The sequence below is a fragment of the Crocodylus siamensis genome, chromosome 12 (genome assembly GCF_052110815.1).
Source record: "Crocodylus siamensis isolate JL-2025a chromosome 12, ASM5211081v1, whole genome shotgun sequence".
NCBI classification, from domain to species: Eukaryota; Metazoa; Chordata; order Crocodylia; family Crocodylidae; genus Crocodylus; species Crocodylus siamensis.
In genome coordinates, this window is record NC_143406.1 from 11539576 (window position 1) to 11567382 (window position 27807).

At 49.8% G+C, this 27807-nt stretch overlaps 2 protein-coding genes across 6 annotated transcripts; both read left to right on the forward strand.

The window, feature by feature from the left end:
• The first annotated feature begins 1514 nt into the window (after nucleotides 1-1514).
• Nucleotides 1515-14672, forward strand: MFN2 (mitofusin 2). 2 transcript variants are annotated; one of them, XM_090023657.1, is made up of 18 exons: nucleotides 1515-1628; nucleotides 2436-2614; nucleotides 3155-3290; nucleotides 3653-3815; nucleotides 4411-4535; nucleotides 4795-4903; nucleotides 4986-5093; nucleotides 5598-5751; nucleotides 5987-6054; nucleotides 6247-6368; nucleotides 6682-6808; nucleotides 7613-7717; nucleotides 8165-8267; nucleotides 8618-8838; nucleotides 8986-9141; nucleotides 11013-11209; nucleotides 11587-11721; nucleotides 12091-14672. In XM_090023657.1, exons 2-18 carry the CDS (start codon nucleotides 2440-2442, stop codon nucleotides 12158-12160), a joined length of 2274 nt encoding a protein of 757 aa, XP_089879783.1. In that variant the 5' UTR covers nucleotides 1515-1628; nucleotides 2436-2439; the 3' UTR covers nucleotides 12161-14672. The 2 variants fall into 2 exon arrangements, with proteins under 2 accessions (XP_089879783.1, XP_089879782.1); XM_090023656.1 differs by having other exon boundaries at nucleotides 1557-1673.
• Nucleotides 14663-21212, forward strand: MIIP (migration and invasion inhibitory protein). 4 transcript variants are annotated; one of them, XM_090023662.1, is made up of 9 exons: nucleotides 14663-14915; nucleotides 15387-15869; nucleotides 16380-16482; nucleotides 17035-17146; nucleotides 17715-17779; nucleotides 18201-18330; nucleotides 18736-18832; nucleotides 20077-20185; nucleotides 20489-21212. In XM_090023662.1, the coding sequence occupies exons 1-9, from the start codon at nucleotides 14793-14795 to the stop codon at nucleotides 20518-20520; spliced, it is 1254 nt and encodes a 417-aa protein (XP_089879788.1). In that variant the 5' UTR covers nucleotides 14663-14792; the 3' UTR covers nucleotides 20521-21212. The 4 variants fall into 4 exon arrangements, with proteins under 4 accessions (XP_089879788.1, XP_089879785.1, XP_089879786.1 ...); XM_090023659.1 differs by having other exon boundaries at nucleotides 14760-15036; XM_090023660.1 differs by having other exon boundaries at nucleotides 14760-15036; nucleotides 16383-16482.
• Nucleotides 21213-27807: the final 6595 nt, after the last annotated feature.

Below are 27807 nucleotides of genomic sequence, written 5' to 3' on the forward strand. Positions count from 1 at the left end.
TAATCACTTGAGAAGGTGCTGAAAAGTTGTATGTATTTATTCAATAGATTTAGCTACTTATTTGTTGGGATTTTTCACCTGCCGAAGAAAATGATTGGAATCGGAGGTTTCTTGTGCTTTAGTATTTCACACGATGTAGTTTCAAACAGGAGATTTTTACATTAAAACTTTAACAAAATGATGAAGTGTAAGGAATGCTTTTGAATCTTTAAATATATGTAGTTAATTCTATAAAGGCTGCTTTTTTCTGCGAGTGAATGAAAGCATGCATAGGCCTCTTAGACTGGCATTGTCTGCAGCAAATGATTCAGCAGATGCGGCACAGGAGTATGCAACTTCATATCATGGTTAATTTTGAGGATTTGCATGGTCATTTATCATTATCAATCATCCTGTCGAAGAATGGAGGGGGAATGGTCTTTTGATTCAAGACGTGGAATGGCCTTAGGAAATGTGGGTTCAGATTGCTTTGCTATAGATGTGCTGTGTGATTTTTGTTATCTCTTGGGCTGGGATTTTCAAAATCAGTTGGAATTAGATATCTAAATCCCATATACACCTTTGAAAAGCCCAGCCTTAATTTCTTAATACCTCTCTCTCATCTGTATAACAAGGATAATTACATTTCCCTTCCCAAGGTGTTGGTAAGGATGCATTCATTAATACTTGTGAACTGTTCACCTGTTACAGGGCCAAGAAGCTGTACAAGGACTTACTTAAATAGATATCAAGAGCCATACTCAATAGGATGCTGTTTGGGGAACAATAACACATAGTATTTATTTTCATTTCATAAAGAAGAAAATAAACCTAACCAGGAAGGAGCTGCTGCCTGGGGCTTGGGTTCAGATTCACATTTGTCATGCATATGCATGACAAAGACTGTTTAATCCACCTGACTTCCGCATTTGGAGTAGATCCTCTTGGCACCAGTTTAAATGTACAAAGGGCAGTCCTGTCATTCAGGAGTAGAAATCTTTTAAGCCAGTAACTTGAAAAGAAATAAGGGTTTATTGAGCTATCCAGCCAGAGCATAACGAGACTGCCTGGAGGGTTACGGGGTGCTGTGCCTGTGAGAGGCTTGGGCGTGTTTGAAACACGGGGTTGGATAACACGATATAGGGCACAGGCCAGGCGAGCCGTGCTAAGGAGTGGAGGGGAATCCGCCCTGCAGTGCCACCGCCTGGGGCCAGCTGCTGTCTCCCCATGAACTCACTGAAACGGAGTGCGCAAAGCTCTGCCCTTGGGCACCAGTGTCTGCAGGCAGGGAGTTGCCCAGCCCAGGCTCAAACGCTCCTGCCTGGCCCCTGGTCGCGGTGGCCTCCCCACGGCCGCCTCCCAGAGTGCGCCTTCCCACACAGCGCGACGCCTCGGACCTGCGGTCCCACGATGCATTGCGAACAGGGCCAAAATAGAAGCGCCTCGGACTACCGCTCCCATGATGCATTGCGACTGGGCCAATGTCCGGGTGCCTCAGCCTACAGCGCCCATGATGCATTGCGAGTGGGGCTAAGGCCTGAGCAGGGGTGGGCTGGGCGGGTCGCGGCAGTGATGGTGTAGAAGGGTTCGGCGCCCTCGGATGACGATTCCTGGAGTGTCATGGCGGCCTGGCGTGCAGGACGGTGAAGGTGAGAGGCGGGGCGCAGGGCAGCCGGGTCCCGCCGGCTGCAGAGGTAATGGCGCAGCCCGGGCTCCGGCCCGCGGGGGCAAGGCCCGGGGCAGCACGCGCCTGCCCAGGTGTAGGGCCGGGGCCAGGCCGCCCCCTTGCAGGTGCTGTTGGTGCTGGCTCGGGAGCGGCGGCCCCTGCGGGTCTCCTGGTGGGCAGAGGCGGGTTGGGGGGTGGGTGTTGCCAGGGCATGTCCCGGCCGGCTCGTGGCTGCAGGAGCCGGTGCGTTGTTCTCCCCGGAGCGGGTGGCCAGGCCGCGGGGCTGGTCACCAGTGTGGTTGGGCCCTCAGGCGTGGATGCTGCCGGACCCTAAAGGTCTATGCCGGATCGCTCCTGCTGCACTGCTGCTTTCCTGCCCTTGCGGTGTAGACTGCAATAGAGCTCCTCATTTTGGTGCCTTGGGAAGTTTTGTGTCATCCATCACTGCTAAAGTCTAGAGATCCACTTGCAATATGACTCTAAACGCTTAGAGGCATATTGCAAGTGGGAGTTGAACAGTGTAACAGACCCCATTTGCTCTCCATCAGCATCTGCTTTCCACTACCATGGTGCAGGATACTGGGCAGATGGACCCAGGACAGTGCTTATGCTCTCAGCTTTCACGAACAAGAGCTCACTTCATCTAGTGTTATAGGGACTTTTTATAACTATAGGATATTATTTGGTGTCTGTTGTTCATGCAGCATTTTATTTTTATGGTTTCTTTTGGTAGGGCCAAGAGTCAGTGTTAGGGGAATTGTATCTTCTCATTAACTTGTTTTCCCCACAGCGCAATGTCCCTGTTGTTTGCTCGCTCCAAGTCCATAGTTGCAGTGAAGAAGGATAAAAGACACATGGCTGAAGTAAATGCTTCTCCGCTCAAACACTTCGTAACTGCCAAGAAGAAGATCAATGGCATTTTTGAACAGCTGGCTGCGTATATCCAGGAAAGTGCCACTTTCCTGGAAGGTAAGCTGTGTAACTTGCTAACACGTGGACAGGAGTGCTTTGTTTATTTCAATACCATAATTGAAAACTTCTTCTATATAAAGGAGTTGTTTGTTTGTTTTTTAATTGCCTTGAATCCCTTGGCTTCTGTCTGTTTAGACAGCTTGTTGCTGGCAAGTTGTGAAGGTCACACATGCCAACCTTTTGGCATTAATAGCTTAAGGACTGGACAGTGGTACATGTAAGGAACTTGGAGGGGTTTGAAATGTCATTTGTGTGCTATTGGAGGGAGTCTGGAGAATAAGGATCTTTTGAGCTCTGAGACTAAGGCGCTGGCTACTGGCAAGTGCCCAGGCTTCAGGACTCAAAACAAAACGTACTTGTGTATGTGACCTTCAAACCAGTCTTGGACTCAGTTTCAATCTCTAAGATCCAAATAAACACCTGGTTAGTTACATTCCAGGGGCATGGATTAGATTCCCTAAATTTCTCAGCTGCCTTGACCGTGTGCCACTGATTAATTACTCTGAACTTCAAAGGGGCATGTTACTATGGTTTCAGAAACTCACAAGAATGTGGAGCTTGACCCTGTCACCACAGAAGAGCAGGTAGTGGAAGTCAAAGGTTACCTGTCAAAAGTCAGTGGCATCAGTGAGGTGTTGGCCCGACGACACATGAAAGTGGCTTTTTTTGGCAGGTGAGTTGGATACAGTTGGTTTATTCCTGCCCCCTACTTGACCTAATAACCTTGGCCTTTGGGATTAAGGCAAGTGAAAAATATTTATAGGGACATGGATATTCAAATATGACCTGTGAAAATATCTAGTGGTGAATAGCCTTGGTATTCTTGTTTGTCCCCCTGCTGAGTTTGAAAGACATTTTTAAAATAAGAAAATAACAGGCTGCCTTTTGACAGTGCTTTGCCAGCCAGTTGGCTGTGGGGACTGAAGTGGTAATAGTTTATGGAGCTAGCTGGGATAGGGGATTTGAGTAGCCATCTTGTTTAGAGCACAGCAGCATCTGGGAAACCCCACTGATCCATCCTTTGTCTACCCCCAGGACAAGCAATGGCAAAAGCACAGTGATAAATGCCATGTTGTGGGACAAAGTCCTTCCCTCGGGGATTGGACACACCACAAACTGTTTCCTCCGTGTGGAAGGGACAGATGGCCATGATGCTTTCCTGCTTACTGAAGGCTCAGAGGAAAAGAGGAGTGTCAAAGTAGGTGCCTAATTAGTACAAAATAAAAACTAAAAAAAGGACTCTGACCTGATCTGTGTGAACCCTAAGGAGGGAGAACAACTGCTGAAGCAAAAAATAATGTTGACCCTGGAACAAATGAATGTAAGACTGTCTGTGAATAAATCTAGGCTGGAAACAAAAAAGAAGTTTTGAATCATCAGATCTGTGAGCTTCTGGAGCTGGAATAAACTAAGTAGTTTTAAAACAGAGTTTGCTTAGGTTATGCTGTTATCTGATAGGAGAAGACTGACCTGGATGGCTTAGGACTTTCCATCTAATTCTGTGTTCCTTGTGGAAAGGAATCCTTGTCTGATACAGAAAATCCCAGTTGTGCAGGGAAGGAGCAATTCTTTTACAGGACTGTTCAGAAGTGCGCACCTCTTAACAGAGGTACCTGGCAGATTTATGTTCCTTCACCCAAAGGGGGAAATGTCCCAAAGGTGGGTCTTTGACTTAGTGTTTTCCATGAACAGTTCAGGGCAGAAAACTAAGTATTTTCACTGTTATTGGAAAACTTGTAACACCGCTATCTTTCTTCCCCTCCCCACCAAACTCCACCTGTCTCTTGGGACAGACAGTAAATCAGCTGGCTCATGCCTTGCATCAAAATGAACTTCTGAATGCTGGTAGCCTCGTCAGTGTAATGTGGCCCAACTCCAAGTGTCCTCTTCTAAAAGATGACCTGGTGCTGATGGACAGGTGAGAGATTCCTTTTTACAATTGGAGCTTGTTTGGAAAAGTGATAGGAGTCTGAATAGATATGCACAGGGAGCAACATTTAGCTGTTATTTGTTTTCGGTGCTCAGGCTAAGTAACTCCTAGGCTTGGTGTATTAGACAGTGGTTGCACTGAACAGCTCTAACCGGCTTCCCTAATACAATTCAGTAGCCTTTTCCCAAAAAAGGAGTATCTTTGAAGTTTTGGAGCTACAGTGACATTTGATTTCTCCTCTCTGCAGCCCAGGCATTGATGTGACCACAGAGCTGGACAGCTGGATAGACAAGTTCTGCCTGGATGCTGATGTGTTTGTGCTGGTAGCAAACTCGGAGTCCACGCTAATGCAAACGGTAACTCCGCGACTGCTTGTTACTGCTCCCTGGCTTTAGGAAGATGCTCAGGCTTTTGACATGGAAGTTTCCCTTTGTCTAGGAGAAGCAGTTCTTCCACAAGGTGAATGAGCGTTTGTCTCGGCCCAATATTTTCATCCTGAATAACCGCTGGGATGCATCAGCCTCCGAGCCAGAGTACATGGAAGAGGTCAGTACTAGGTTTACATGAGTATTCCTCGCTCATGGAATGGATGCTGTCTACAAAAATGGAGGGTGGAGTGGCACTAGGAGATGATTCTTTTATAGTTTACATTTTAGTTACCATAATGTGGAGCCATTTGAGGGCAAAGGGGTTGAAGTAAAAACAGGTTACTGGTTAGAACAAAGCTCTGGGGACACAGCTCCTGAGTTCTCATTGATGCCATTTTTTTTGTCACTTGGAGTGAATGATTTTATGCCTTGGTTGACACATCTGTGAAATGGCTTAGAATATTCACCTGCCTCACAGGGGTCTGGTGGGGCTTAATATGTGAGAAGTGCTTTCAGAGCCTGGGAAAGGTATTATAGAACAGCAAAGTGGAATACCTTTTTCCATTTTTTACTTGTATCATTTACTAAGGCCTGCAGGGTGTGTCTGGTTGTCTCGGCCACTGAAAGCAACGACACAGACTGTCAAGCAGACTGAACAGTTTGCCCTGGATTTCTGCTTCAGGTGCGACGGCAGCACATGGAGCGCTGCAGCAGCTTCCTGGTGGATGAGCTGGGTGTGGTGGATCGAGCTCAGGCTGGGGACCGCATCTTCTTCGTGTCTGCAAAGGAAGTGCTGAACGCTAGGATCCAGAAAGCCCAGGGGATGCCAGAAGGAGGTGTGGAGAACTATCAGCTCTTCCATTGCTCTCGTGTGGAAAAGTAGTGATTGTCCCACTTCAGATAACACGTTGGTGATTGAACTTGGAGCTGGGGTGGGTGATGAGTGAGCTGAGGGCAGGGGATAGAGGCCAGAAGTGAACAGAAAGGTGACGTAGTAGCTGATCTGGAGGGCTGTTTCTTCAAAGACTTTGCCTTCTGGAAGCTTGCCATGCTGACATTGCTGTCCTGCAGGTGGAGCGCTGGCAGAGGGCTTCCAAGTGAGAATGTTTGAGTTTCAGAACTTCGAGAGACGATTTGAGGTGAGGGTCGTTATCGCACCGCACTCGTGTCCTACTCTTCAGTGTCCTGCTTCTGGGAAGGGGAGATGGGTCTTGTAAACTTAGGTTTTAGCTGTAGCTGTGTCTTGACAGTCAGTGACATGATAAAGCAGGCCTCTGTCAATGCCTTTCTGCTTGCTGCTGGCTTCCTGATGGCCGTCTCCATTTGCGCAGGAATGCATCTCGCAGTCTGCAGTGAAAACCAAGTTTGAGCAGCATACAGTGAGAGCCAAGCAGATTGCAGAGGATGTCCGTCTCATCATGGACTCAGTACATGTTGCAGCCCAAGAGCAAAGGTTAGCAGCTGCACTCTTGGTGCAGACGAAACTGAACTTTGCACAGACTGTTTTAAGGAGCGAGTTGGGGGCAGCATGAGGGCATTTGCATTTAAAATCTCTGTACCTTAAGTCAAGGTTTCAGGGAAAGGAGGGGGACATATACCAGTAACCCTGCATCTTATGGACTGCACAGATGGGAAGAAATCGCCTATTTGTCCAAGACACTACTTGTGTGTAATGTGTTTTAGCTACTGTCATTCCCTGTCCCAGGAAGAAAATGTTTGTCCTTTTAGCATATCGGAGATGAACTAAACCTGACACTTTCCTACAGGGTTTATTGCCTGGAGATGCGTGAGGATCGGCAGGAGCGCTTGGGCTTCATTGAAAAACAGCTGGAGTTGCTCACCCAGGACTATAAGCTGAAAATAAAACAGATCACAGAAGAAGTGGAGAGACAGGTAAGGGAGAATATGCTAGGCCAGGGCAGCACCACTTGAGGTGGGAGGAGAGGTCCAAAGGGTGACTGAGAAGCAGAGGAGATGCTGAAACTGTGCAGTTGGACCACACAACAGGTTGGACAAGCACTGAGGCCACGTGGCTGTGCCAGAGCAGATGTGGTGGAGCCTTGCTGCTGCTGCAGGATTAATCTGTTCGTTGACACTTTTGAGGAAACTGTTACCAGACTTCAAATATTAGACTTTAGGTAGTGGCACTGAATTCATAAATGCTTGCAGTCTTTAGAGAGAGGACTATTCTTGTTCATTTATTGAGCACAGCAATTTGCAATTTCAAGTATGCATCAAAGAACATCAGAAAAAAACTCTGCCTAAGCTAAGACATTGTTCAGTAAGACAATGACAGAACACGCCAATTAAGCTAACTTCAAATGCAGCATAATAAGCCAAAAAGACAAGAAAGTCTTGCATAGGTCCAGGTATTCAGAAAGTCTTTCTGGAGGATCTGCAGGTCATCTTAGGTGATGAGGAGATCCCACAGGCCTCATCTTTGCCTGGCTTTTTGTAAGGATCTGCACCCTTTTCTCCCGCTTAGGACCCTCATATATCCCATGATTCATGCATTCAGCATCTCTGTCTCAGGTGTTCCAGTCTCTCATCCTTTACAGGTTTTACTTTGAAATGCAGATATAGTCCCCTGCCTTCTTCCCCTCAACCAGTATCCTAATGGCTGTCTAAAGTTGTCAGGAGGCTTCTTGACTCATGAACTCGTGCACTGTGCAAACTGCGTGACCTTTTTTTTTTTAGGTGTCCAATGCAATGGCTGAAGAGATCAGGCGGCTGTCCGTGTTAGTAGATGAATACCAGATGGATTTCCACCCATCCTCAGTAGTCCTCAAAGTTTACAAGAATGTGAGTGATGTTTGTGTCCAACATATTGGACCAGTTGCCTAAACAGTCATTTCCTGCTCTAATGATTCAGTAATCACACCAGCTGTCCAAAATATTAAACATCCTATTAAACAGCCCGGTAGGCTGTATACTTCAGAGCACTGAAATTCTCTTGCACTTTGTCAGTTTCAGGAAAAACTGGCATCTAGAAAAGGACTTTCCAAACTGATGTCATTTTAGTAATGCATAGTGTTGAATCACAGTGTGTTAGATTAAGTCACTAATGGTTGCTGTTTGTGGTTGTACTTCGCATCACATAGATTAAAGGGATCCAGTCTTTTCCCCAAAACGGGCCACATAAGCTCCCTGTGCTGGGGAAAAATGTTCTTTATTTCAGTGAGTCATATGAGGTCACTCGAAGAACTGCAGTTGTCTGGGTTTCCATATAATAAATTCTGTCTACTTCAGGAACTTCATCGACACATTGAGGAAGGCCTGGGCCGTAACATGTCTGATCGTTGCTCTAATGTCATCGCTGCCTCCCTGCAAACCATGCAGCAAGAAATGATAGGTCAGTACAGCATTCAGACCCTCAGAGGTCCATAGACCATTATAGGGAATGAGGAGGGGGGGAGAAGTTGCCAGAATGATCTCTTCTATAATTAGAAGTAGAAGATTGACTGACTGCTCTCTGGGACTTCTCACCTTTTGTGCCATCTTTGGTCTTGGGACATTTTCAAATCCTACTTGTGGTCAGATGTTCTAAGTGATTTGTGTGAGAGAGAGAGAGAGAGAGATTGACGAGGCAATGACCAGCATGATCACAGGATTGAGAGTCCGACTGGTTCCATTCTAACCATCCTAATGAGTGCAACCTTCCCTCACAACCCCCCACCCCCTTCTGACTTTCTGTCCTTACAGATGGATTAAAACCACTTCTCCCAGTCTCTCTGCGAGGCCAGGTAGACATGTTGGTCCCCCGCCAGTGCTTCACACTCAGCTATGACCTGAACTGCGACAAACTTTGTGCCGACTTCCAGGAGGACATTGAGTTCCACTTCTCGCTTGGCTGGACTATGCTTGTGAATAGGTTTTTGGGACCAAAAAATAGTCGTCGGGCCTTGATGGGCTATAATGACCAGGTAAGACTTTCTGAACGTTCAGTGGGTCAATAATGGATAGTGCATTTGCTGAAGATAACAGTGGCTGTCAGTGCTTTGAAATAACTGGCTTCAGCTTGCATTCTCCCTCTTATCTGCAGCATTTTTTTCCTCTTCCTTTCTAATTAGGTTCAGCGTCCTATACCTTTAACCCCAGCGAATCCCAGTCTGCCTCCCCTACCTCAGGGCTCTATGACCCAGGAAGAGCTCATGGTGTCTATGGTGACTGGATTGGCATCACTCACCTCCAGAACTTCCATGGGGATCCTCGTGATTGGTGGAGTGGTGGGTTGAAAAGCCATGGTGTTCACTGGTGGTTGCACTGTTGCAAGTATTTGGACTATAGGCTTCAGGCAGTATCTGCTGGGGTGTTTCCTGTCTATTGTGGATCTCAGAGCAAATCATTGTCTCCCCTTGATGTTCCTTAGGATGGAGTCATTTTCTTGAAACTTAGGATTAGATTCAGGACCTTTCAGATATCACTTTTAAAGCATATTACTCTTGGTGAGGTGAAATATGCTTGTTCTTGGAGAACAAGAGGTTAGAGATGGAGAAACCAAGAGGTTGAAGCTGACATTTTTTTACCAGCTTGATCTTTCCTTGATACCTGTGTGCATTTGTGGGTGGGGGGGTGGGGGGGGGGGTCTCAACTTTAGACAGGTTGAGTTGATTTTTTTCCCCCCCACCCCCCTCGGAGGTGTTGGGTCCTAGCACCACCAACTGACTTAGAGGGATACATGCTTAATAAGGCTGTGTGAAGCTTTGGGTGGCGATTCAATTTGGAGGAGATATGGCACGATTCGGAATCTTTTTCCAAAGATTTGGAGAGCTTTGATTCAGGTAGTCCCCAGTGGCTGCAGCAGGGAGCTGCAGCCGAACTTCAAGATGGTGAACAGGGGCAGGGGAGGGGGCATTGGAAGAGGGGACCATGGAGGGAGCCCCTGCCAGCCCCTCCATGGCTGCCCCACTCACCCCAGCTCCCAGTACTTAAAAAAAATAAAAAAAGCCCCGGTGTTCAATGGGTGCTGCCTGGCGGGGGGGGGGGGGGGGTGATCCCTGCTGCCACCCATGCCACATGGGGGGCTCTCCACAAGCTCCCTGGCCCCCCCATGGGCGCCCTGTCTGAGCCAGCTCCAGCCCTTTAAGAAAAAAACCCCAAGAAAAGCCCCCGGACTCTCCACTCCTCAAGCAGCTTTGGGGCTTTGGGAGGCTCGTGCAGAGCCCCCAACATGGTGGGAGGTAGCGGGGATCACCCCCTGCTGGCAGGAGCGGTGAGTGTGGGGCTTTTCCCATTTGTTTTTTTTCCCTTAAAGGGCTGGAGCTGGCCTGGGTAGGGCACCTGTGGGGGAACAGGGAGGGGTTAGGGGGCTCGTGCAGAGTGCCCCACACAACGTTGGGCAGCAGGGATCGCTCTCCCCACCAGCAGCACCTGGTGACCTGGGGCTCTTTTTTTTTCCAAAGAGCCGGGAGCTGGAGCAGCCATTGCTGGGATGGGAGAGCAAGCAAGGGATGGGCCTGGCTGATTCGGAGATTCGTCAGAATTGATTCAGGACAGTGATTTGAATCACCAAATCGAATCGCTGTCCCCCCCGAATCAGCTGAATCCGAAGGGAATACTAGCTGCTTTGCACAGGCCTAAATTTGCCTAGTGCTTTTGCAAAGAAACTCAAGATGTCTCAAGTTGGGCACTGACAGTTGGGGACCACTTCTTGAAAAATAAGACATTAGGTTGATCTTAGATCGTGTACTGTACCTAGGTCCCTGCCCCAGGCCTATTCCAGTGTCTTGCACTGCTTGGAGACAGAATATGTCTTCAGAAGTGGTCTTCCCTTCAGAAACAGGGACGCTGCAAACAGGAGAGAGATCTCTTTCACTTATAGATGTTTTCCAAATGCCTTGCAAATGTTAGTCTGCACAGCACCCATGACATGCCAGTTGATTGTTAGGTGGGGTTGTTCTCCTTGTATAGAATGGGCAGTAGTAGCAGAGAGGGGTGACTTCCTCAGGCAAAGAGCAAGGGAGGGTTACTACTTGGCTGTTTCTGTCTTGGCAGCATGTGCTTAGAACATACATTTGCTGCTTTCTATTCTATTGGGAGACATTTGCCTCCTTCCGAGCCGGTGACTCATGCCCATTTTCTTCTGTGCTGAGCGCAGGTTTGGAAAGCTGTGGGCTGGAGATTGATTGCACTCTCTTTTGGCCTTTACGGGCTCCTTTATGTGTACGAGCGCCTCACCTGGACCACGAAAGCGAAGGAGAGAGCCTTCAAGCGCCAGTTTGTTGAGTATGCCAGCGAGAAACTGCAGCTCATTGTCAGCTACACAGGTTCCAACTGCAGCCACCAAGTCCAACAGTGAGTCTCTTCTAAATAAGAGCATTTTAACGGTACTGTCCATGAAATCTCCCACAGCCACAGAGGTTCACCAGGTTCATTATACATGGGCCTAGCTTCAGGACTGAAAATGTGAACAGGAGCATGCATGAAAACCCTAGTGCTCATATCAGAGTGCTATTAAGTACTAGTCTTAATGCTTATGACTTTCCTTGAGGTCAGACTTCCAAGGTTCTTGTCACAGTCCAGGAGGTGTAGTAGAAAGGTGCTCTCACTGCAGTCTTTCTGACGAGCATACAATCAAATTATTGCACAGCAGAAGAGGTTTTTGCTGGGAGTTTGGTACTTAATCAGTCTTTCTTTTGTCCTCTCTCTTCCCTCCTCTGCCCATTTCCTAGGGAGCTAGCTGGAACATTTGCTCACTTGTGTCAGCAGGTTGATCTCACGCGGGAAAATCTTGAAGAGGAAATTGCTGCCATGAATAAGAAAATTGAGGTCTTGGACTCATTACAGAGCAAAGCAAAACTGCTCAGGTGAGATCTCTTCTTCCTGCCAGCAAATCCACATCAGCATGTCCTTTTCTAAAGGAGAAATGGTTCTGTATTATGCAGGGGGTTTCCCTGGACCACACAAGCCGGAATGTGCCCTTGCACTCCAGCCCTGTAGACTCCTCCCACCATTGCTCAGATTGGCAGTAGCCCTGGTCATTGGCACTTCTCAGTAGAGCTGTGGCATGGATTTTAGTTTACTGTAAAGACATTGCTACCTCATAACTCAGCTGGGCTTTCACCAGCCTCTCATACCTCAAACAGCATCTAAGTAGAACAGGCTTTTTCAGATTTGGAGAAGTGAATTTTGACTATCACGCAAGCCGAACTGAGACTTCTTTTTCTTCCTTACAGGAATAAAGCAGGCTGGCTAGACAGCGAGCTCAACATGTTCACACATCAGTACCTGCAGCAGAGCAGATAGTGTGGGAAGTTGAGACAACACCCTCTCTTTTCAACACTCTCTTAACTCCTGCCGAGAGCATGGTGGGTGATGGAGTCCCTCAGAGGCACAAGCATGCGCCCATGCTGTGTCCTTTCATGAAGTGAACGATAGGATTCTGCTTCCATGTGTTGTGTCCAGCCTCTAAACACTACTTATTTATAGGTTTTATTTTTGCCTGCTGGGGAATGAGATCATTCCAGGAGGAATTTCTGCTTCATACATTGACAGGGGGCTTTTTTAATGAAGAGTAAAGTACAGGAGTTGCCATTTTCTTAATCACCAAAGCTGGTGAAGTTCGAATTAATTCTAACACATTTTACATCTTGATGAATTTTTCTGATTAGCACATACCATTGGAACTTGATAATCCAGGTTCAAAGCCCCAAGTTCATGTGTGAATGATAAACAGCTGTTCATCTAAACCCAGATCTCTCACCCCGGGCACACATAGATGCCTATGCTATGATCTTGCCTCGCACCTATCCATGCTTTTCCATTGCTCTTTAGTGGCAATCCAGTTTACAGGAGAATCATGGTTCCTTTTCTTTCCATGGAAAAGCACGTGTGTTAGCGGCGGAGAGAATGTTCAGGGCTGTCGACAGAAGATGGATCTCTTCTGGCAGGCTGGAATTTGGATCTTGCTCAAGCAGATTTCTTCTTGTTGGGTTCTTTGAAGCTTCGGCTTCTTTCCCTTAAGTCCTTTAGCATAGAAAAATTTTTGACTTGCTTGCCCCATGTCACTACGTAGGCACATAGTCTGCAAAGACATAGCTGGCTGTTAGGGAGTTAGTGGAACTAATGTTGCATCTGGTAATTTTGGTGTCTTGCTGAGGTATAATAAGAATGTAGAAGCAGCCAGTTGACAGTATTTAAGTAGCTGTGTTGTGAAGTATGGATGTGGGGCTTTTTTAAGAACATAGCTGTCTTTCTGGAAGCAGGCCTTTCAAATGCCATCACCACTACTTGGCCCTTAAGACAGAGTGATTCCAAGCTGTAAAAGATTTTGTTTTGTAGAGCGCTTCCATGGGATGTTGCTTGTCTGTGCATTAACATGGTTCAGTGTTTTTATTTTTAAGGAAGGCAACAGAATGAAGATGCGCTGATCCAGGGCAGTTCGTGTGGAGTCTGAGAAGCCTGTACTTCCGGGACCCTTCATGCTCAGGCAGCCAGGGTCAGGGTGACCTTTTTTTATTTGTAAGCAGATCAGATTTGGCTTTTGGGTTGGCTCTAAAGCAATTGCTAATTTTCAGTGTAATATGTTGCAATTAGCAGGGCCTGACCATTTTAGCTGACGTGGACAGAAGTGTTCCTGCTGACTTCAATAAGCGCCAGGAATAGGCTCCACCTATGTGTTTCAAAGCTTTCTGCCTGCCAGGCGAGATCCGGGTTGGCTGGTGGGATTTGGGTTTCCCTTGACATCTCTAAGTTGAGTCCCTATATTGCTCTTGACTGTCCTGGGTTGACCGTCCCGGTTTAGCATCAAACCCAGCAAAGAAGGGATGGGTATAAACAGGTTCCAGCTGAATTTAGAAAGCCTGAAAGGAATTTGTCTTATTGGTAACTGGACTTTCATGTGCAAGTTGTATCCAGCTGGCTTTAGGATTTATTGCTGATTCAGACGCGACGTAGCTCCAAAAGGAGGGACAAGATGCTAGCTGTTCTCTAAAGCAAGTTTCAGCCTTTCTTGTTGTTTTAGGCTCTGCACTGGGATTTTCCATGAATTAGCAGTGTGGGCAAACTGACTTTTGTTAAACTGGGGATATTACAAGACAAGGCAGCTTGGGTAGAAGGGGAGGAGAGGTTTCCACCAGGGGTGAGATGGCTTTAGGCTAAGAGAACCTCTTTCGGCCACCCGCTGTGAACGCAGCCCTGACTGGAAGATCATTAGCATCAGGTAACTAGGTTCTGTGAAGCGACCCAGTCTCTTTCCTAACGAGAACAGACACCGGTAACCTGCACCTGCAGTTATACCCCACAGAGGTTAGATGCCCAGCTCTTCCTATTGACGCACGTTGGCGGGGCTGGAAAACCCCATTGCTCTGCTGCACCCGTTCTGCAAACACACCCCAACTTCCTGCTTTTGTGGCCTCCACCCTGCTGCCTGCGTGCATGAGTCAGGGCGGCCGGGGGGCAGCTCCTCGCTTGCAGCAGGGAAGTCGTGCCCTGCTTCCAGCATGGCATGACCAACCACTACCGTGGCGAAACCGAGGAGCAGTGTGACAGGCGGGTGGCCGCAGGCTCCCGGGGCAGCGCCCACGAGGCTGGTTGTCTCACAGCGGGCTGGGGTGGCTTCCTATGCGGCCTGGAAAGCTCGTGGCTGTGGGGGCAGCAGCAGAGGAAGAAACCGGCTTGACCCCACGTGTAGCCCCCTCCCCTGTCCCCGCCGCAGGGCCAGGCCCGGCTTCCCCGCCTTGTTGCTACGCGACCCGCTGCCGGCCCGGGGGACGCGGGCCTGGCGGGCAGCGGCGCCCGGAATAAAGGATGAACGCCCGCGCTCGTCTGTGCGTGGTCCGAGAGCGCGGGCCGTTGGCGCGGGGCATGCCGGGGCGGCGGCGCCGGCCAATCCGGGGCCGGCGGCCATGAGCGCGGGCCCGGCCGCCGGCGCGGCGGCATGCAGGAGCTGGCGGGGCTGCGCCGGGCCAACCGCGACCTGCTGGGCCGGCTCCGGGCGCAGCAGGAGGAGATCCGCAGGCGGCTGCCCCGGGGCGCGGCGGGCCCCGCTCCCCCCGGTGGGGTACGTGCTCCGGTGCGAGGAGCGGGTGTCTCGGGGCAACAGCCGCAATAGGGGGCACGCTTCGGGGGTTCGTAGGTGTTTGGGTCACATCGAGCAGCACGGGGCGCAGCCCCCCGCCCAGGTGCCTGGCCAGCCTCCTCTTACAGGCCGGGGGGGGGGGGAAGGGACAGTACTTCGTGGCCTGCGTGCCGCAGACCTCCCTCGAGCACGGGCTGCGGGGGGGCTGGGGTTCTCCAGTGGAGGCCGCAGCAACGTCTTCCTCCTCCGTCTGCGTGAGGAGAGGCTGGCGGTAGCGCCCTACCGCCCTCGGCGCCCACTCGGTATTTCCCTTTCCGTCCCCGAATTCCTCCAGGGATGCCTAGCGCGTGGCGCTGGCAGGAGGAGAGGGAGGGTCTCTGGCGCGGCCGGGTTTGCAGGGCGGGCCAGGGTCTCTGGGGCCCCGCCATAGCTGGGTCTCCATGCTCGTTACAGAAGGAAAACCAAGGCCCGGTGACAGAGGCTACATCTCACCCCGGGAGGCTGGTGTCAGTGGAACCCAGCCCCAGCGCGGCGTGGGCGGCGCTCTGCTCGCCCCTGACGCCCACCGAGCGGGGCAGGGGGGCACCGCGGCACAGGGCAAGCACCCAGAAAGCGGCAGCGCTGGAGGGGGGCTCACTCGGGGCAGAAAGAAGTTCCACGCCGGCAGCTGCTGTCACCAGATGTGCCAGGGGTGCCTCCAGAGCAGCTCGAGACAGCAGAAGCCCAGACGGAGAGTCCCTGCTTCCGGGACACAGAGAGAGCGGCGAGCGGTTCGTCACCCTGCGCAGCCCTCGGGAGAAAGGCAGGGTGGGGACCAAGCTGGAGCCAGTGCTGAACCAGACACAAGCAGAGGAGAATGGCAAGCATCCGGTGCTTGTTAGGGAGCCCAGGCGCCCTAAGTCCATCCTGCTGATGCCTCAGCGTAGAGAGGCCAAGGTAAAACCTGAGCCGCCTGTTGAGTTGAGCAGCACAGACGTGGGGAGAGGTAGAGTGCGGGACTGGCTGCCTGTAGTTCAACCAACCAAGGAGTCTCAGGCCCAGCCCATGACCTCTCCACGCTTTCCGCCGTCCCATTGCAGGCCTCCTGGCTACCATCCCCCTGGTCGGATGCATGGCAGCACAGTCAGCCGGCTCTTCCTTGAGCAGCGACAGTCAGGGCAGCCGGGTTGAGAGCCTTTGCATTCTAACGGCACCTCTGCCGTTAACTTGCTGTGTAGCCTCAGGCAAGTCACATAGCTGCTGCCTCCATCTTACATGTGGAGAAACTGAGGCACGGAGCCGCACGTGAATAAGTCAGTGGAGCTCGTATCTCTCAGCTCTTGCCATTGGACCACAGCTGCCCCATTTATACAGCTGGTAAATAAGGCTCAAACACCCCAGGTCAGAGAAGCATGATGTTCGTTATATTAGAGGTCTGTGGTGAGCTTCATATTTTTTTCCACCCAGAAGGAAGCAGGGCATGTGACTTTTCAGGACAACCTTGAGGAATACACTATCCCTGCAGAGAGCTGGTCAGTGCGGCCTCTCCTGGGCTATGACTGGATTGCAGGTGAGTACAACACCCATAGCACACCTGTGTTATTGTCAGCCTGATTGGGCTCTTTATCACCTATGGGGAAATGCAGGCTTAGAGTGCAATTAGTGCAGTGGCTTTGGGGCAGGGGCAGAGAAAGCTCTGGTGATGCGCATACTGGTCCCCAGCACTGACAAAATCTCTGGGGGCTGGCAGCTAATCTCAGCATTGTACCTGACCCAGCCAGCTGCTTTTCTAGAAGGGCAGTGCAGAGCCTGGCATAGAGCCCATGTGGCTGCTGGCAGGGTGCAGTGAAGCCACGATAGGCAAAAACCTGCAAATGATGGATGAACCAAATTAGGAAGCTGGGTAATTTCTGGGCTTGCTGTCTCAGATGAAGTCTCTGGCTGTCCTCCGTCAGTGGCAAGGCACGGCACGGCACGGCACTGCACTGTGCCACCTGGATCACCTTCCTTTTTGGGCACTCGGGGCCTGCTTCTCTGTCCACTTTACATGAGGTTTATTTGATCACCTGTCTGCCCCCATCTAGTCCAACTGTGAATTGTTCTTCTCTCCTTGGTTTTCCAGGGCTGCTGGAGACAGATTCTTCAGTGTCGGAGAAGTCTGAGCAGTACTTTGCTGAGCTCAAGGAGTTCCGGCTGGTGAACAAGGAAGCATGCGTCTATGAGCAATGCCTCGAGTAAGTCTGGGAATAGGGTGGCAGTGAACAATGGAGAGAGGGTCTGGTACCTCCTCTCTGGAGCAGGAGACAGGGTGGCTGGCTGGGAGGTGGGAGGTATTGATCCATACATCCCTGAGAGAGAGAGCAGATGAAACCCTGGTGGGCTTAGAAGACAACCCCATTAGGTGCTGTTGGTTGGAAGTCTTGTGGCTTTATCCAACCCATCTGCAGATTGTGGAGTGCAGACTCTCTCTCTGGAGGTATTGTGAACAGGGACCAATATAGCACTTTATTTGCACAGCCCAGAAAGGTGGGATGTCTGGAAGTGATTGCAGTGGACTTCAGAGCTGTTCCATATAAGTCCTTATTAGCAGACAAATTCCTCTGCCCACAGCTGGATGTTTGTTTTGAGAAAAGCTCTTGTTTCTTGGTTTGCATGCAAAGTAAATAAATTGTTCACCAAATCCATACCGAATTCTCCCATGTCTGTTTGAAGTGAGGACTAAACCACACAGTGCCTCCCGGTGCTGTTGCAATCCCAGCTCTCTGGGATCCACTGCTCTTGACTGATTCTTTGCTTCTTTAGGCCAGAGTCCCTGGGTTACTTGGCTCCTGAACAAGACGCAGATTTGGTTCCCACTTCCCATCAGTGTAAGCTGAGATTTATCTCCTCACCCTGTGGGTATGAGCGGGCAGCTGTGGGCTCAGCTGTCTTCCTGGGGGAGTCCCAAGCCTCTTAGACAAGGCACAGGAAGAGTTCACAGCCTAACCACAACATTTACTCTGTAGCTGCAGCTTTTCACTCCTGAGAGACTTGGGTCCTTTATTCATTTGCCTTCAGACAGACTCTCTCCATGTCCCCAAAGTTCCCCATAACTGACCTGCCTTGCGGTGTCTGAAATTGAGGAAGCGCATTTAATCTATAGTGCACTGGGGAAAGTAGTTGGAAGGGTGACATTACCATATAAGAGGTGCTTTGGGAGCCCAGGTGGGTTGGTATCAGTGGACAGGTGTTGGGTTTGAGAACACTGGAAGCTACACATGCAGCCAAGTTCCCTTCTCTGCATGGCAGGTGTCTACTGCTACCGGCTGAACAAGCGCCTCTTTCCTGTCCCTGTGGACTGGGCATCTGCCTGCCCCATATGTAAGACCCCAAGAGCCCAACGGCCCCCAGAGACGCTGGAGGAACCCGCCTACATCAGGTGTGTACAGGTGGGCTGCAACACACATCACTGGAAAATATCCAGGGAGGAAAAATGAGAGGAAAGTTGGGGGGAGGGGTCCCTTTAAGGTGCCTCTTTTGTGGCTCCACTGTGGGGAGAGAGAACTTGATTTTTGGAACAGAGGCACAATGAGCCTTATCCTGAGCTGGACACGCTCCCTCCAAAGGCAGTGGCAAATGCAGTCTGATCTCAGGGCTGATCTGCAGCCACAGTCTGGGTTTCCATGGCAGTCTCTACACCTTAATCAAAGCCTGTTGACTTTGGTGGACTCTGAGTCAGGCTCAAAGCCTCTGAGGGTGGTAGGAAGATCACAAGAGGTTCACATCCCCCACCTCAGAGCTCTTCTGTGGGGGACAGGCTGTAACTGGTTCTGGTTGGTTGCAGGGTCAGCATTCCCAGGACCACCCTCCTGCCAGCCCACAAGTACAAAATCCATCGCAGGAAGAGCTTTGAGGCAGCAGACAACCTGGCTTTACCCTCGGTAAGCTCTTCCACCTACCCCTTTGACCACTATGCTCTAGTGGCTTTACTACTGTTAGGTAGGTTGTCAACAGCACACAAGGGACAGAAGATACCAAGAGCCTTGGCATCGTATGGCATTTTATTGCCAGTACCTCCACAGACTGCAGAGCCAAATGCCCCCACCCTGTTGGGAAGCTTGATCTTCAGCCCCTGTCTCCATGACAGGCAGGAAAAGCCAACTTTCCATGCCCACTTGGTTCCTTTGGCCTGGCTGGAATGCAAGGTAACTTCTGAAGCCAATTCCTACAAATGCTTTACACTGAAGTAAAAGGAAGAACCTATGGAACGTGGTATGACAACCCTCCTGCAGGCAGAGAGGGCAAAGACTAAGTGAGGTGGAACAGAGGGAGTTTCCTGAGCTGCAGCTAATAAGCTTTAAGGACACAAAGGGTCCGTTTTGTGGATTAAATGCAGTGAGGGCCAAATGCACAGTTGCAGTAAATGGGGGCAGGTGGCAAGTAGGGTTTAGTATGGCCTGCTACTGCAGAGCAAAGGCAGATATTGAAGTAATATTGAAAAGGATAGAATGACTCAGCGATTTGGAGCATCCCAGGGGACAGATGGATGGACACCTGCCCTTTCAGTAGCTTGCCTCTGAGGGTCCTGTAGTGTTTCACATCTTCCTCTCTGAGGGAGGGGGAGTATTATGGCAAGTTACGCCTGGGGAAATTAAGGCACAGTAGTATAGTGAACTGCTCGTGATCACCCAGTGAGTTGGTGTCAGAGCTAGGATCAGAAGCTCTGCCTCCCAAGTCCTCATGCAGTGCTGTAACCAGCAAGCAATGCTCAGGGTAGTGTGATTGAATGTACAGGAGAGTTGCTGTGAAGAGACGGACAGGAGCCAAAATGGAGCCTGAGCAAGTTGAGCCTATAGGGATGAGGTCAGAGAGGCACCATGTTCACCCAGGGCAGGAGGCAAGCAGAGAAATGGATTTGGGGATGGCTGGAAACCAGCAAAGGGAGCTCAGGGCTGAGCAAGAGAATAGTTTGGCCTCATGGAGTGTGATGGCAAGTCTGGCCACAGGCCTTGAGGCCTTGGAGATCTTCTCATCGTTCTCTCTCCAGCCATACAAGGTTCCTAAAATGAATAAGTACAAGCTTCCTGCCTCTCCCCACCACCTGTTGGGAAAGGCGGTGTTTGGAAAGACCAGGTTGTGGTGCACAAAGTGGGCTGTCACCCAGGACTCCCTTCTCTCCCCTCAGCACTGCCTTGTTGGCTGGGAAAATGTCATCCCCTTTGGCAGCCCCACAATGAGCAGTTTGGACTTGCGGACTTCACTGGAAGAGAAGCCCACTGACCCATTCCCGTCTGGTAAGGACTAGCTACAAACTTGTGTAGAAGAGAATTCTTTAACTGCTGAGCAAGAAGCCGAGAGCACATTAGGTGATGTTTTCTTCTTTCCTCCATACTAAGCATGAATTGGGGAAGCATTGGGGTTTGAGTGAACCCTACACCCTTCAGAGAAACAATACTGGATTACAGCAGTGCAGTGTGAAGTAAAATGGTCAGTGGCACTGGGAGAGCACTGATCCACCAGCCTATGAAAAGGCTCTTTGAAAGATGGGGAGTGTTTCTTTCACTTTGTTTAATTAATCAGTTCTCTTTCAATTCTAGAACTTGGCATCCAGAGTGTCAGGAGGAACTAAGACACACCATCTCCTGCATCTGTCCCGCTCAGCCTTTTTCAAATTTAACAATGCTTCTCAGCAGAGGGATCAAGACAAACCACTCCACGGCACAGTTTCTAATTAAAATACTACAGTCTCAATTGTGTAAGCTGCTGACCCAATTAGTCTTGGGACGCAGGGTAATGAGAGGGGGTGGAAAGGATTGGGTTTGCCTACAAAGGAATCTTTAGAGAAGAGGATTTCGAGTGTGCATCACTGGCACAGGCACTCACAAAATGCATGCAGTGGAATTGAGAGCCACAGTTATGGCAGGAGTTGTCTCAAGTTGGTCTGGCTCAAAGCTCCTGGAAGACTGCATGTGTGCGCTTCCCCATGCAGTGGTATGGAATGAGTGTATGTGATCAGTCACAGTCATTCCTTCACTTGAGAGACATCTGTTAAGTTTAAGAAAACAAGATGACTGGTCCTGTTCCCATATTAGATCAGCCATAGGGTGTGCTAAAATAGGCACGTACCAAGAGTTTTCCCCTCGCCTCTTAAAAGCCAATCAAGAATTTAATACAGAGTCTTTGCACTCTAGGACAAGGAGTTGGACTTCGGCCTGTACAGCACAGCGGGAGCTATACAGCTAAGTCCCTGCTTTCTGGGATTTTGAAACCTCATTGTTGCATGAAATAACTAACCTGACGAAATAAAAAAAAAAAAATACAGTTTTCTTTTGCTCCATTATCTTTGCATGGAGAATGGTGATGGGCCATATTTAATCTGGACTTGAAACAAGCAGAAACCCACCTTTTACGTTTCATTAAGCCACAAGATGATTGGCAGTGTCCTAAAGTTGTGTTTACCTCTGGTTTATAAAGCTGGAAGGATGGTACGTTGACAACTGACTCATGGTTGTTGTTTGTTTGGGGTGGGTTTTTTTAATTGCATCAGATTGAAGACATTGAAGCTTGTGTGAGGTGTATTAGATGGCAAGATTTATTCTCCTTTCTGAAAATAAGCGTGGTGGTTTTATATTTTCTTGCCTAAAGCCTGGACAATGGATCCCTCTTCTGGGGGTTCAGTAATGTAGACCAACCTTCTTGGTTAATAGGTGGATTCAGAAACCTTGGACTCAAGATATCCCTGAGATCTAACAGGATTGACTGCTTTGGGCTTATACCAGGTATAAATTTGGCCCCTTGTCTATCATAGTTATTGGACTTCTTTAGGCACTTGTACAACTTAACTTTTTAAAACAAAGCTTAATCAATTAAAAGTTTAATTTTACAAGATTATAAATGGAAGTATTTTAATAAGAAGTCAAAGGGTTTTTTGATGGGGGTTAGAGGGGTTTTTGTTTTATGTTTTTTAATTTAAACTTTCTTCTAGTGCTGGAAGCTAGGACAGGGTTACACTGAGCTGCTACCTGAAAAATGGAAAGTGAAAAGGACTGCAACTGGTCAGTCTCATTTCCCTGACTTAATGGCTTGCAGGAAAAAAACAGCAATTATGGTGCAGAGCTTATAGTGTTTGCAAAATTTTCCTTACTTTTTGAAGCCAAGAAAATTCAAATATGAGGGGCAGGGGAGAGAGAGAGAGAATTAGTCAAAGTAACACCAAAAGGCAGCAATAACATTTTGTCGTGGTAGTTTAACAGCTTTTCTACCATCGCTAGTGTCGCCCCTGGGCCTTCAAGCCATAAACTTCTTCACAGTTCCCCCTTGGAATAACGCATGCTCTGTAAACTATCCTGCCCCAGCCACATAGGCTATCCCTGTTTACACCTGACCATCTGGAGCACTGGAAAGTTAAGTGCCTTATTGGAGGCTGTGCAGCGAATCAATGATGGAAGCAGCATTTTGGCCCAGGGGTCCTGGCTTTCAGAACTGGACACACTCCTCTGCATTAGACTGTCTTTCTGTACACATAAACCCTGGGAGATCAAAACTTCCCCGAGGTACAGTTCTCTTGAAGTGTCTCCTGCTATGTGTCAGCCAGTGAGTAAGCTGAAGAAAATGAGGGGCATTCTTTACTGGAAGCCATGGAAGGGGAATCTAATTTCCTGTTCACACTCAGCCTCTTCCCAGGTCTGAAAACAGCTAGGTCTTGCTTGAGTTTCCTGTTCAAGTGCAGTGGGGCTTGGGCCCGATGATCTCGACATCTGTGAATGAAAACCAGTTGGCACCCAAAGTTGCGTGTGTTCCATGGAATAAGGGCTGTTAAATCGTCTCTGGAGCAGTTGCTATGGGAACAAGTAAACATCCCCTATTAAGAGCCCATCCATTCCGGGTGGGCTATGGGCATCAAGGGTTCGGTGGTGCAACTGAAGCCTTTGTCCCATTCCCACCTGGTAACGAGCAGGATTCTGATCATGCTGCTCTTTCTGAGCTCAGAGCTTTGTCTGCTGAGGAGCGCTGGGGGTGCCAGTGTACCGCGGACTGTAGGTAATTGCTGTTCATGTGCATTATCTAGGAGCCCCAGACAGGGAGTAGGAGCTCTTCTTGGGTGTTGTGCAAACCTAGAACCAAAATTGGGTCCCTTCCCCAAAAGAGCTTATGATTTTGGCCAAACCCAAGCAGAAGATAGTTTGTTCTCTCTTTAGCGTCTACTGTACATACTTGATTCTAAGACTAGGTATTTTCCTCTGTTTCTCTCTACCCCGGTCTTGGAATCACATACAAGGACGTTGGGGAGGCAGGTGGCTGCTGTGGTTGGACTCCAGCCCCTATCCACAGTTGGGGCAATAGCTGCTGCAGCTGCCTGCCCCCCCCCAGCACCATGCCCTATCCCTCCTGTAGCCTCTCCCCATCTCTCAGCCCTACACAGTCTGCTCCCTCCTTACCTTTACTCTGTGCCACAGGCTCCATGCACTCTGCAGCCTGGGGCCTTGAGCACAGCCCCAGCCCAGCCCTGTGGCAGTGGTGCACAGCCCACAGGGCAGCTACAGGGGTTGGGCTGGGGCTCATGCTCTGTGCCCCCAGATAGAACTGGGATGGATCCTGCCTGCATGGGCGGAGGCTGGGAGGGAAGTGGGGGGGACCCGAAGCTGAGAGGGGGCAGGAAGGGGGCAGAGTTGGCAGGGGGACAGGCACAAGCAGGAGACAAGCTGCATGACCTCACACCACACTGTCTGCCCCTGCAGTGGTGGGAGGGATGAACTAAAGACAACCCTCCAATAATTAGAGTCTATCCACAGAAATTTTAAAACAATTTTTTACATTTTCCATGGAGAGAATCTAATTATTTGGGAGAATCATCTTAGATTTGAGTAAATATGGTAGTTAATCTACTGGTGGCCTGGATGGCTCATTGATTAATAACTGACTTTGAAGACCTGGCATCTAAATCTCTGGCTTGAACTTTTCCCATGTTGGCCACGACTAAAAGATATTGCTATCAGTGGTCATTGGGTGACCTGCAGGAAGTGATTCCTGGGTCTCAGACCAGATTGCACAAGGTGAGCGATCATCTCACTGAGACCACCAAGCTGGAGCTTTGTGTTGGCTGCCTCTGCAGACAGGCCAAAAGGCTGAGTGGCTTGGAGAGTGAATTTTCCTTACACCAATAAAGGTGACATTGCTCCAGATGTGGGATGGCACAGACTGGGAAGGTGTTGAAGAAGGGTTTACTGCCCATTTTGGGAACAGAAGCAATCCTGCAAAGATTTCAATGGGCATGTTCCTTCCTTTCCCATCTCATTGGCTTTTAGTGCAAGCAGTAGCAGTCAGCATGCCAGAACCAATTTGCTAACTTGTGTGTTGCCAGGTGGCTTTTGATTCCCTTGCCTGGCTCTGAGCTCTTAGGAATGACTGCTGATCTGAGCAAAAGCTTGGTCTTGTCCTCACTGAAGTCAGCAAGAGCTTTGCCATTGATTGCAGCAGACACCAGCCAAGTGTAGTGTGCTGCTGCGTCCTGAAAGTCTCCCTCTTCCATAGCCTGTCATCACTGCTGCCTTCTTCATTTGACTCTCCGCAGGGGATCAGCTCTTCCACTGGAACAGCTGGCAGCCCTGGGTCTGTATGTGTGAGCAGTACAAACAAGCGCGAATCCGGTACTTTGTGGTTTGGGCTGAAAACATCACGGTGAAACCAAAGGCCAGTGAGTTCTGGCAGGAGAAGCCCTGCTCCTTGCGAGACTGCAGCATGTGCAAGCCCGAGGAGTGCCCCGGTGGCCCCAAGATACCCGACTTCCTGCCCCAACTGGAGCATCTCTCGGTCTCGGGGTTCAGCAATACTGACTCCCCACCTCTGGGCACCCCTGACTTCAAATCCTACGACAGTCTCCCTGTGGTGGATGATATTGGTGAGGAGTAAAGGCCTGGAGGGGATAGTGCAAAACTTTCTAGTGTCTGTTCTGCAACAGCAGGTCTGAAACATGACAAAGACTCTGATGGATCGGGAAAAGGGCTGTCAGCCACTGCTGCATGGAGATGGAGTAAAAGGGAAACGTGGCACCTGGAACAATAGCTCAAATCCAAGGAGAGAATCTGGATGTTTGACCGTTGATTGAGTGAGGAAAGGACGGTGGGGGGGGGGCAACAAAATCAGCTGGATTTCAATAAAAACATGATGATCACAGCCATCTCTGGCGTAGTCACTTTTCCTTCTGCCTCCTCATGTGGCTGCCACACTTGAAGGAGAACCTGCAGATCCAGTTCAGGTCTGGTGGGGTTTTGTGTTGGTTTGGTTTTGGGTTTTTTTGTTTGTTTTTGGGGGGGGCAGGGGTTGAGGAAAATTTGTCATGTTCCAAGTCAAATCAGCCAATTCAATTCCAAATCCATGAGTCATTCAAGAACTCTGTGCCCTGGGGCTGCAGATACTTCCAAATTCGTTGGCAGGCAGCCTGTGTACAGAGCCAAGCCTGGAGGCTTTGGATTTGGATGACCCAAGTTTCACTTGCCCTCAGCCATACGGCTGCCGGAGCAAGCTAAGAAGGAGTCTTCCATTTCCAGAAAGTCAGGGTGTAGCCACGATCCTCCCACTGGAGGCTGGCCAGTGGGAAGCCAACTATGAGGTTCTCGTAGGGAATCCTGTCAACAAGCAGACAAGGGTGCAACCCTCCACAATGCAGTGCCATTTTAATTATATTGCCTTGGTCAGGGTACTTTCCCTGCCAACATCGTGGTCATGCCAGGTTCAGGTCTGGTGTAAGTCAGTGGAGTTGCTCCTCTGTATACCAGGCCTGAGTTCAGCACTGCCTGCCTGGATCTTGATCAGTCTTGTCCTGCCCTCAGCCTCCAGTGGCACCAAAGCAGAGATGCAGCCTGTTCCCAGTATTTTGTGGTTGTCTGGGATCACGGCTGCAACCAAGTCCGAGTGCCGGGCAATAGGCTTGTGTGAAGTGGCTAGTATTTGCTTCAGATTCGGATGATTCGGAGGACAGTGTTTCAGTTTGGTGATTTGAATCACTGTCCTGAATCGATTTGGCCGAATCTGATTCAGAGATTCAAATCTCCAAATCAGCTACACCAGGTCCATCCCCACCTGCTCTCCCAGCCCTGCTAATGGCTGCCCCCCCCAGCTCCTGGCACTTGTTTAAAAAAGAAGAAGCCGCAACTCAGCTGGTACAGCCAGGTGGGGGGCGATCCTTGCTGCCCCACGCTGCATGGAGGGCTCTGCCACCAAATCAGGCCAAATCTCCTCCAAATCGAATCACCACCTGAAGCTTCGCACAGCCCTACTGGGCAGCCCCCAGCATTTTCCTCCTGAGGCATTTTCTCCCTTAGATCTCCACCCAAGCCCAATGCTCTTCCCTCTCTCTGACCAGCAGGAAAGGGCCCCAGATTCTTCTTTCTTCACTAGGTTGGGGCCAAAACAGGGACCCCCCTGGGCCCTAGGCCATGGGAGGTTCCTGTCTCCCTGCTGCTCACCTAGCACAGACTGCCAGGGCTAGAGGCTATCTCTTCCCCCTTCTGGAGTGGACTGGGCCCAGCCATCCCCTGTGCGTCATCCCCCTGCACTCTCTTTTCCAAGTACAAAAAAGTGCTTACATATTCAGCACTGGCCCAGACTCTGACCTCACATGACTCCAGAATTACTGCTAAGTTACTCCAGCTCCAGTGACTCAATTCACAGCTATGTAATGACAGTCATAATCCTGTGTAACAGAGTGGGATAACTAGACAACAACATTTCTGGCTTACTGGCAATGATTTGCAGTAACTGGCCAAATCGTGTTGTTATAAATGGGCATAGCTCCATTGACCCCTGCAGCACCATGCTGGTTTGCACTTCTTTTCATTGACTGTAAGGCCAGAAGGGACCTTGCAAGATCGTCGGGTCCAGCCCCCTACACCAAGCAAGAAAGACAGCTGGGGGCCAGGTGAGCCCAGCAAGGTGACTGTCCACTCTTCTCTTGAAGATTTCCAGGGTAGGCGATTGCACCACCTCTGAAGGGACCTTATTCCACAGTCTGGACACCCTGACTGTGAAATTTTTTTTTCTAATATTGAGCCTGAGTCAATCTTCCAGGAGTTGGTAGCCATTACTCCTAGTTTCCCCTCGGGTGCCCTGGTGAACAGTTGCTCACCGAGCCCTTGATGTACTCCCCTAGTGTAGCGGTAAGCTGCTACCAGGTAGCCCCTCAGCCTTCTTTTCCTCAGGCTGAAGAGTCCCAGGCCCCTCAGCCTTTCCTCATATGGCTTGCCGTGTAAGACTCTGATCATACAGGTGGCTTTTCTTTGGACTCTCTCAAGCTTGTCCATGCCCTTAGTAAAGTGTGATGCCCACTACTGGATGCGGTACTCCAGCTGCGGTCTCGCCAGTGCTGAGTCGAGCAGAAGAATCACCTCCTTGGTTTTGCTGGAGATGCATCGATTGATGCATGCCGGAGTGTTATTTGCCCTACTGGCTACAGCATTGCACTGCCAGCTCATGTTCATACTGTGATCTATTATTACTCCCAGGCCCCTTTCATTTGTGGTACTAGTCAGTTTGGTGCAGCCTAGCCTGTAGGTGTGGTGGGGGTTGCTCGTCCCCAGGTGGAGCACTTTACATTTCTCGACATTGAACTTCATCAGATTCCAATCCGCCCAACTTGCCAGCCTGGCTAGGTCCACCTATAACCATAGCCTATCTTCAAGCATGATCACACTCCCCCATAACTTGGTGTCATCCACAAACTTGGCCAGTGAGCTCTTCACCCCCACATCCAAATTGTTAACAAAGATTTTGAAAAGTACTGGACCAAGCACCAACTTGCAACTACTCTGGCTCGCTGTGGAATGTGATGCAGTTTGCCGAAGGCTTTGGCAGCTATTGTAATTTTGGTCCTGGTCTGGTCCCCAGATATCCGGTCCTGCTCCCCTGCCTCACTTGACTA

Coding starts and splice junctions, on each gene's coding strand:
- MFN2 (XM_090023657.1), top strand. CDS start 2,440: ATGTCCCTGTTGTTTGCTCGCTCCAAGTCCATAGTTGCAGTGAAGAAG. Junction 6,809..7,612: donor CAGAAGAAGTGGAGAGACAG/GTAAGGGAGAAT, acceptor TTTTTTTTTTAG/GTGTCCAATGCAATGGCTGA. Junction 8,839..8,985: donor TGATGGGCTATAATGACCAG/GTAAGACTTTCT, acceptor CTTTCTAATTAG/GTTCAGCGTCCTATACCTTT.
- MIIP (XM_090023659.1), top strand. CDS start 14,761: ATGAGCGCGGGCCCGGCCGCCGGCGCGGCGGCATGCAGGAGCTGGCGG. Junction 15,037..15,386: donor GGGCGCAGCCCCCCGCCCAG/GTGCCTGGCCAG, acceptor TGCTCGTTACAG/AAGGAAAACCAAGGCCCGGT. Junction 20,186..20,488: donor CACTGACCCATTCCCGTCTG/GTAAGGACTAGC, acceptor TTTCAATTCTAG/AACTTGGCATCCAGAGTGTC.